The sequence below is a fragment of the Eurypyga helias genome, unplaced genomic scaffold (genome assembly GCF_000690775.1).
Source record: "Eurypyga helias isolate BGI_N326 unplaced genomic scaffold, ASM69077v1 scaffold25475, whole genome shotgun sequence".
Taxonomy (NCBI): Eukaryota; Metazoa; Chordata; class Aves; order Eurypygiformes; family Eurypygidae; genus Eurypyga; species Eurypyga helias.
This window is the reverse complement of record NW_010253800.1, coordinates 21288-30825: the sequence shown is the minus strand read 5'-3', so window position 1 is coordinate 30825 and position 9538 is coordinate 21288. Positions and strand designations below refer to the sequence as shown.

Here is a 9538-nt window from a genome sequence, read left to right as displayed (position 1 = left end):
CATCCACCAGCTTTTCCCTCCAGTAGAGTTGGAATGGCAGCCCAGAAGGGAAAAGCTGGTGGTTGGGGTGGTGTCACCCTCTGTGCGCCGGGATGGCTGCAGGGGGGTGAGCCCAGCCCTCAGTGTCCCCCCAGCCCCACGGGAGCGGTGTCGGGGTGGGGGCTTGCGGGAGCGCGGGTGGGTTTTGGTGCAGATGAGCTTCAGGCAACCTGGTCTAGTGGAAGGTGTCCCTGCCCATGGCAGGGGGATTGGAACTGGATGATCTTTAAGGTCCCTTCCAACCCAAACCATTCCATGATTCTGTGATTCTATGATGGGTGTTGTGAGTACACGTCGGGGGGTGAGACTCCGCAGTGGGAAGTGCCAGGAATGGCATTTCCTCCCTCTGCCCTGGCAACTTCAAGAGGGGAAAATAAGGTTGGGAAAAGCCAAACGCCCTCGATGCTGTATTGCGGGGGCTGACATCCTCCGCGGTCCGGCTGGGAGAGGCTGCGGACAAGATAATCTAATTTCTCCTCTTTCCAGTGCCGGGCTCCCTAAAGAGGAGAGGAAATGCCCTTGCTCAGAGGCACTGGCAGTCTTGCCAGTGCCGAGGGATAAGCCCTCAAAAGCAACACTCTGCTTTTTTCCGTGTTTTCCCTCTGGGTCTGGACACAGCTCGTAGGTTTGGGCTGCTCAGCAAGGCAGGTCCCCACAGGCGTGGGGTCAGTGCCCACCCCGCGTGCCCCCGCGGTGGCTCCTTTCCCGAAGAAGCCTGGTGTTTCCTGCCAAGTCACGGTCAGAGCAGCGTGTCGTCACTCCAGACTTTATGGTGTTGTTCAAGAGGGTATTTCCTCTGCGGGGAAAAAGGAGAGGGAGAAAATGAAAGTTGTACCTTCCTCCAAAGCACCTCCCACTCTGGGAAACCGGGCACAAGTGCTGATTTCACTGGGCAGTGAATTCCGTGGTTGCTCCATGGCCGGCAGCTTGTGCTAGGAGAGTGCCAAGGCAATGCTTTACCCTGGGAATAATCCTGCTCAGCAAACTGCCTTGAAGTGCTTGGAAGCAGATAAAATAGTCCGGCTGTTGGCTGGCTGCGGAGCACGGCCAAGGTCACACCGCGTGGTGGGGGCAGAGTGAAATCCAGAGCTTCGGGTGCTGCTCCCATGACGGGCACCTGCCTGTTCCGTCTGTCTGCTCCGGGCCGAGGTGAGAACTGACCCAAAAGGGCTTTTTTTTTTATGTAATGGGAGTAATCAAACATTAAGCTTGTGAGAGCAGTTGTCTTTCACTTTGCCATGGGAAAAGTGACATGCCATGCCACTCTCCTCTTATAGAGAAGCAGCAAAGCTCCTTCCTTAGTCTGATTTTTCTGGATAATAATTGCTGAGATGGGTCACAGCTGAGCAGAGCCTGTGGAGGAAGCAGGGGGTTGGGGATGTTGCAGGAAGAGGCATTTCGGGTACCTGGATAGGTTGTGCTGTAGAAGAAATGTTTTGGTTCCAGCAAGTCATTTCCTCTCAAAGAGAAACTGAAAATGTTTTAATTTGGGGAATTGCTTGCTTCACACTCGCACAGTTCCTGGGCTTGGGGATGCCGGGGCAGTGTGTGCTCTTTGTTTAGGGGCAATACCCATTGCAGGTTGGGTTTTAAAGACTGAAGCTTCAGTTGGAGCCTTATGGTCACTGAGACTTGCTTGGTGTCTTTTCCTTCCCATCATCTTCCCTCTGATGGTAAAGACTCGCTTGCAGCTTCAGCCTTAACTACATGTTGACCTCTGTCTCACCCACTTAGGTCTGTGTTTGGAGTAAAGCACTGGCTTGAACTGTGGGTTTTATGAGTGCTGATGGCGTTTCTCATAGTGTTTAGGCTTGTTTTGTTTTGTAGCTGCTGAAAACACAGCTGTCCTGGCAAGCCTGATCAGCCTCCAGTTTAATTTTAGGGATCAGCATGTCAAGGGCTTCTTGTGATGGAAGGACTGGAGTTCTGGAGGACTCCCCTGGAGCATCCTCATTTCTCATGCGTAAGCCATGTGATAGCTGTTCTGCAGCGCTGCTGGGGCTGGTTTCCCGAGGCAGGTGAAGTAGGTGCCTTGGGGATGTGAAGAACAGCCCTTGTCCTCCCCTGGGCACTAACTGCTGCTGTGAGCCAGCTTGGTGAGGTGTGCTGGGCTTGACCTTCCTTCCTCACGGTAGGTGACAGCCGCACTGGTGCCAAAAAGCCCTTGCTCCAGCCCTGACCACGTTGTGGTCCTTCTCCATGAAGATCCGAGCCGCTCTTGACCAAGCTGGCACAGCAAGACACCTGTAAGTTGACCTTGCTGTGGGGGTGCAGGAGGTCCTGTGGTGCCATGGAAGCCCCTGGGATGAAGGGTAGGAGGAACATCTGGCCTACATCTGCAGTCCTGGAGGAGTGGAGAGGACAAGTATGATGGGGCTGGTTGGGAGGGTTGGAGAGAGTATTTTGGAGGCTCTGGCTAGGACAGTTGGCGGTGGGTGACCTGCCTCGTGCAGGTAGACTTTGGAGCATCCCTGCTTGCAGGTAAGAAAACACACACGCTTGAGGGTGGCGGGGCAGATGAACTCCTGCGAGCTGTTTTGCCGTGGTTTATTTAGGCTTTGGGATTAGAGGTGCTTGCTGTGGCCTGGATTTGGTGGTGGGAGGTTCTGCATCCACCCAGGTCCACGAGTTCCTCTTGTATCAGTTGGTGGTATCGGGGTGCTGGAAAGTCATGGCTACCCTGTTTGACTGACCCTGGGCTCCCCTTCTGGGGCACGGGTGAGTACCACACCAAGTGTGTTGCTTGGCTGGGAACTTTTTTAGCTGAAAAACAGCCTGGCAAAAATAAATATGGGGTGTCAGAGCCGCTTCCCTGAGCATGGCGTGAGTTGTGCAATAGCCAAGCCTTCTCTGGCCGGCAGGATCTGACCTGGTCGCTGAAGAAATGCTGCTTATTTCCTGGTAAAAGCATATTGTGTTCTCCCTGTCTTTTGTTAGCTGCGGGGAGACCAGGGTGACTGTCTGTCACGTGAATGTGCGGGCTGAACTTTGAGAAAGCGTGCCACCTTCAGAAACGTAAACCCACAAAGGCTTTATCCGAGCTTGTTTGCACAGTGGCATGTCAGATCAGTGACCCTTTGCAAGAATATGCAGAACTGGAGACCTGATGCTTGTTAGTAGACCCATTCTAGGTAGAAAAGGACCCTGGGTTATTCCTGTGCTGCTGGCAGCAGCAAGGCTGGGTGCTGCCCCCCCAAAGAGCATCCGTAAAGACGGCGCTGCTCCGCCGTAACCTGATGAACCTGAAGCTCTGACTTTTGGTGTGGCTGCTTATGCCCAGGCTGAAACCACGACGACCAGGATGCTTGCGGTTGTCCGTGCACTCTTGCCTTATGCAATGAGGATTAACCTAAGTAGGTGGAGAAGTATTTCTTGGCTGGTTAACAACGGGGAGGGGGGTGGTGAGGCTCCTGGAGAAGCTTGCTGACTTCAGGTAGGTGGCGGGAGGGTGGGGAGCAAGGACTGTGCAGCTCATAGCACATGATAATCGTTCACACCGTGATAAACTTACCCTGGATGAAACGGAGCTGAACATGTTTTCCGCTCTCTGCCTGTTGCGTTGCAGCAGCCGTGCAGGAGATCGAGGTTTTGGCTACTCCTTGGGCTGTTGGTCCTGTTTGTGCCCGCAGCTTTAATGGAAGGTGCCAGCCTGCGGACCCGGCTGCGCTGGTGGTGATGCAAACGGCAGCGTGCGTGGGTTGGGTGGGTACAGCACACGCTCACCCCGGCTCTGGGGTGAGTTTTGCAACCCCTCTGGAGAAAATAAAAATTGGTATTTATCCATTCTTCTGCGAAACCACCTGGATCCTCAATAAGGGTGGAGATACTCCGTGTCCGTTCCCGACAACTCAGCACCACGCGCTTTGGTCCTGCACATTCCGTGGCTTTACAGGAGCGCTCATCCCCGATTGCGTTTCTGACGAGAGGCACTGCTGCGTGCTTAACTTATACCGGCTGCTTGAAGGCATCCCAGCCACGGGCTGGGGTGAGGCGGGGATCTCCTGGGGTCAGTCCTGGAATCTGAAGCAATGCCTTCAAGTTAAAACTAGCAGAGAAAATAAACCCAAGCCCCAGCTGGATGCGACCAGCTCGGCAGCGGTGGGTCATGCTGAGTCACGCTGATGAAGCGCCTGCTGGGAATTTCTCTGGGCCATCGTGAAATCCAGCCCCTCCTGAGAAGCATCTGTGGGTTGGGAAGGTACAGGCCCCAATGGGATGGGGTTTGCAAGACCCTTACGTTCCCTCAGTGGGGGCTGAGAGCTGGATTTAAAAACTGTTCTTAAACTCCACCATAATTCAGTGTTGTTGCTGCCTTTAATAGAGGATTTTTTTGGGGCTGTTGGGTTTACTTCCAGCACTGTTCATAGGTTACAAAGCGTTTAGTGCTGTGAAACGGGAAGCTTTGCTCGAGGCCACCAAATTACGTGTTGCAGGGAGATGCCTTGTCATAGCCAGTCTGAAATTCAGCTGCTGAGCTAAGTCACTCTGCAAATGTAATTCCTGTGCAATCTTTCTTAGAATATTTACTACAGACACCATAATTTGCTGGCTTAGCCTCACGAGCTACCTTACTGCTTTCCTAACCTCGTTTTGTTATACTGGGCTGCCTGAATTCAGCCCTGATCTCTTGGTCTCACAGGGTCTATAAGGTACTCTTCAGTTTCTGGTAACTGGAGTGGTTTGGGGAGTCAAAGGGCCAAACCTGAAATATTTATATGGGCTTCATCTTGCCTGAAGGCTTAGCTGTGGTATTGCCTCCTGGCTACTTACCAGAGTGAATTGATAAACTCAAAGGGACGTGTTCCAGTGAGGAAGTGTGGAGGTGGCCTGGGCAATCCAGGCGGATCCAGGCAGTTGGCGGATCACTGCTGAGGACCGAGCTGTCCGTGTCACTTTGCCCACCCGGGCAGCACTGGTGTCTGTACTGCCAAATCGCTTGGGAGAACCTGTTCTGCCGATGGGGTGTCCCGGCTGAGGGGGCGGAAGGCATCCTTCCCATCCAACCCTCCGAACTGTAGTTCTCAAGCTTCTCCTTAAAAGAGCGTTAGTTCAATGGAGGCTCTTCCAGGTTGCTAAACACTTGTCTCCCCTGGCCGTGTCCTTTCTCAAGAGCCTTCCGTGTTTGTGTTTTGAGGCGTGAGGCCACCACCACTGAAGGCTGCATCCCTTCAGACGGGTTTGGGTGAGATGGGTTGTATCAGCCGTGTTGCAGACCGGCAGGACTTAGGGGCTGCTCAGCAGGAGTAGCAGAGCCCTTTGCACCTTGATGCTCTGGATTTGCTCTGTCTTTCTGGGATGATTGTGAAGGTTTAAGCCCTTACAGTGTCTCTCCCATTGCTGGTGGGAGGGGGCTGGTGTCCATGCCCTGCAAACGCCCATGGCAGGTTGGCATCACCGTTGCAAGGGCTTTGAGCGTTGCTGCTGTGCGATGGCTTCAGTCTGCAGAAGCCTGAAACAAGCCAAAAAAAGTAATTTTCCCCATGGTGCCTAATTAAGTGATGGCAGTGAGTTTAATGGGATGCTTTGGGTGCCAGAAGCTCAGCTGCCTTCAGAAATGTGGAAGAAAAGCCTGTCGAGGACTATTGCACAGAGATGCAGTGAACCCATCTAGCTCGGGAAGCTGGTGGCTACAGGAGACCCGGAGATGGGAGGGGAGATGGGGTGAGGGGTGGATCTGTGCTGTCTTCCTTGGGTAGCTGTGAAGGATGGGGTGGCCTTTCCCTGTCTCACCCTCTGCAGAGGGGGTGGTTACTTCAGGCACCCCATTTTTATTAGCCTGCCCTTCTAGGAAAGCTGTTTCCCAATCGAGCGGGCTAAGTCTGCACGCCGAGTGTCAAAAGCTGCTGAGCAACCGTGGGAGAAACAAGCTGGGGCAGAGAGCCGGGAATGTTGTAAGCAAGAGGCAATTAAGGACCTAACTGTATGTCTTCAGCCAGCCTTTTGAAGGACTGCCTTAGCTTAATTCCCAGTCTTTTCCATCCATAAACAAGAGCAGAGGTTACGCTTCCCTCCACTGCGCGCTTGTCTGAGCAGCCTTTGGTGTCGCAAGGGGAGCGTGGGGTTAATCGCACTGCTCTAGCAGGGACAGGGCGGATAAATGCTGCAGTTGGGGAATAAAGTTATTGACCCCTCTGATCTTGGAAGTCTTGTAGCTCCCTATGGCTCGTGCTTGTTGCATTGAAGATGGGTGACTGAGTCCTCTCCGTTCGTGTGCTTTGTTGCAGACAAGGATGCAGAGCTTGCAGCCGGACCCCAAAGCCCAGTACAGGAGCGTGTACGAAGCTCTGAAGAAGATTGTCCTTACGGAGGGTTTCTGGAGGCCTTTACGTGGGATTAATGTCACCATGCTGGGGGCTGGCCCTGCCCACGCCATGTACTTTGCCTGCTATGAAAAAATGAAAAAGTCCCTAAGCGAAACAATCCACCATGGAGGAAACAGCCACTTGGCCAATGGTATTTTTGGTGTTTTTTTGCACACACACAAAGCAGCTTGTGGTCAACAGCCTGTCCCTTGTTTGCTGCACTCCCTGAGCCTGGCATCCTTCGCTGTGCCCTGCTCCTGGGTGGTCTGTAGCAGATGGAGCTGTGGATACCTGCATGATGCAAATGTAGGGCTTGCAGGTCTCGGCACCCATTTTGGGAGTGCTGGAGAGGTGGAGTAAGGGCTTCGTGCTGGTCACCACACTCCTCTGAAACCTCTGCCCTGCCTTAGGGCTCCTGACTGCTCGGTAGGTCTCTTCCAGAGGGTGCTGAGCTGATACTGGAGGTGTTCGCTGTAGTCACGGCTGGGCATGGAGTCAGTGCTGTGCAGCGGGGCTCTGAAGTATGTGGCTTCTTCAAGGGGGCTCTTCTGACCCATGGGGGAAGGTAGGGAACCTGATGACCTGCCCACTGAGCAGGAGGTTAGATGTACCACTCCAGGAACTGAGCATTTGCCTGCCTTGCCTGAGCGGATGCTGTGACGGATGCCGGCTGTGAAAGGGAAGCTGTGCTTGGAGCCAACTGCCAGGCTTTGCTGCACCCTGGGCCACCCAGGTCACACGTGGCTGGGCTGGCAGCAGGACAGAGAAGCCCTGATGGCACTGCCGTGTGCACCCTCCAAAGCCCTGCCTAGATTTCCGCACTATTTAATCACAGATTATTCTAGCACAAGGAATCAATACGTTGGACTCGAGGTGCTTGGGCACAGTCGCAGGCTGGTTCTGGCTCTATGTCGAATCTAAACCTCTCGAGGTTTGCAGTGCAGGTTGTTCCTCGTCTCCCTTGGAGCTCCAGCGGGGTAAAGTGCACTGCGTCCTCTGGATGCTCGCCTGCTTTGTTAAAGGTTTTGCTCCTACCAGGAAGGATGTTGCTTCTAGGTCCAGCAATACCACTGTAAAACCCTCGAACTGAGCAGCCGAGGGTTTGTGTGGAGACTCTTCTGCCTGGTCCTTGACATGATACGCCGGTAGGAATCTGTCACGGCAGTCACTGGACTCAACCAACTCAGTTAAGGGTGTATAATATCTTTCAGGCTTGCTGGTTTTTGCTAGTAATAGGCTTCCTGTGTTTGCCTTTCAAGTAGCTACAGGCTCTCAGTACAGCGGGAAAACTGAAGCGCTGCCTTAATGAGAAATGACCGAAAGTCATTTGGGCAAGAGAGAATTTGAGATGGAAACCTACTTCAAAGGCAAAGGTGTGGCTCGAGAGGCCCATCCTAGAGCCAACTGCAGGATCATTAATGGCTGGCTGGATGTTTACAGAATCTGTGCAATTAGTCTTTAAAACAAGACTGAGTAAACGGATGAAAATGCCTAATTATGGATGCGCTAAGCCAGTTCTAAAGGTTGCTCACGTCTCAGCCCAGCACAGGCTGAGTGAAGCCGGTGGTGTCTTGCAGACACACAACCTTATGAGTTATAGGGAATAGCAAAGGGGATGGCTGTGATCCTGGATGGGTTTTTTCCTGCTGGGAATGAGCTGTCTTGCAAAGTGCATCCTTGGGCTCGCTCCGGAGCCAGACAACAGCTCTCAGGTGGTGGTTACCTGGGTGCTTGGCGGGGTGCAGGCCTCTGCGGATGGTGCTGCCCCAGCAAGCCCCTGCCTTCTGAGCCTTTGGGTTCTGAAGGATGCTCTTGTCTCTTGCAGGTATCGCTGGGAGCGTGGCCACGCTACTCCACGACGCAGTGATGAAGCCTGCTGAAGGTAATGACCTCTGCTGCTGGGCAGTTCTGCACCCCGTTAGCCTGGGAATGCACCGAAGACCCCTGCACAGTCTCAGCTGCTTAAGCCCTGTGCTTTAGTGTCTCTGCCCAGCTTTTAGTGAGCTCAGACGGGATAAGTTCTGCCTGGCCCCTTATGTGCCAAGGGGTTGCACAGCCTCTGTGTGGCACATAGTGCCTTTCCAGGAAAATTGATGTCACCTTTAATACAATGCTGTTACTGCTCTGCTAGTGTGTCTTTACTGAACTGATTGTGGGGTTTCTGAAGCTTTGGACTACCCAAACAAAACAGAACTCAGTCATGTTGCTAGACGAGTACAGCAGCCGTTGGGACTGTTGCGTAGCCTTCCCGGTTTGGTAGAGTCTGTGGAAGAGGAGTAACTGAAACAAACTAAAATGAAGACAATTAGCTGAACTCCAGCTATTCAGTGTTCATGTATTGTACTTCCGAGTTGGCCCACAGTCAGTTTTTTCTGAAGGGAAAAATGTCTCTAGTGTTTCAAATTCTTCTAATCGTATTCTGATTTAATTAGGTGGCTTTTTGCTCAAGTCAGTGGAAGTTGTCCCATTTCTGGACTTGGGACTGTTGATGAGGTAGTTATTTAGTCAGCTTTCTGCCCATATCCTCCTGGTATGTCAGTGTTCCTGCACAACATCTGTGCGTTCTCACCGAGGCATCTGAGGGTCCTTAGCAGTCTGTCTTCATGCCTTTCTAGCAATAAGTAAAGGGTCCTTAATTAAGCTTGAGGAGTGCGGTAGGCTGTGTAAGGGGAGAGCTAGTGAACCAGGGCTGAGCCTCCCTCCCTTGCACTGAGGTTTTTTGGGGGCCCTGGGCATGTTGGGGGAAGCAGAGGATGCTAAGAGCCTGTCGATAAGGAGCTCATCCCTGCAGAAATGTCCGGTTGATGTTGTTTGAGCTTGGCCTTGGATGGGGAGGTTAGGGGTGGGTGGTTGGGACTTGCAGCAGGGTTCAGTCTGGGTGTTGTGATGACCGGGAAAGATGCATCTTGGCTAATAAGTCTGTTTCCTTGTGCCTGTCCTGCCTGGTGCTGCCTGCTCTGTGGCTGTTGCCTGGACCAGTGGTCAAGCAGCGGATGCAGATGTTCAATTCCCCCTACAAGTCCGTCCTGACGTGCATAAGGACAGTGCAGAAGACGGAGGGGTTCGGTGCCTTCTACCGCAGCTACACCACCCAGCTCACCATGAACGTCCCCTTCCAGGCCATTCACTTCATCACCTACGAGTTCATGCAGGAGCAGATCAACCCGCACCGGGAGTACAACCCTCGGTCTCACATC

At 53.0% G+C, this 9538-nt stretch overlaps 1 protein-coding gene across 1 annotated transcript in view; it reads left to right on the top strand.

Annotated features, from left to right (window-relative positions):
• Window positions 1-6263: 6263 nt before the first annotated feature.
• The window catches only part of SLC25A37 (solute carrier family 25 (mitochondrial iron transporter), member 37), a gene marked incomplete at its 5' end in the record, with an annotated part of 3632 nt that continues 357 nt past the window's right edge, over window positions 6264-9538 (top strand). The window contains 3 exons of the mRNA XM_010152795.1: window positions 6264-6492; window positions 8167-8223; window positions 9321-9532. Of these exons, the coding sequence (XP_010151097.1) occupies window positions 6264-6492; window positions 8167-8223; window positions 9321-9532 (498 nt within the window). The remainder of the gene's footprint in view (window positions 6493-8166; window positions 8224-9320; window positions 9533-9538) is intronic.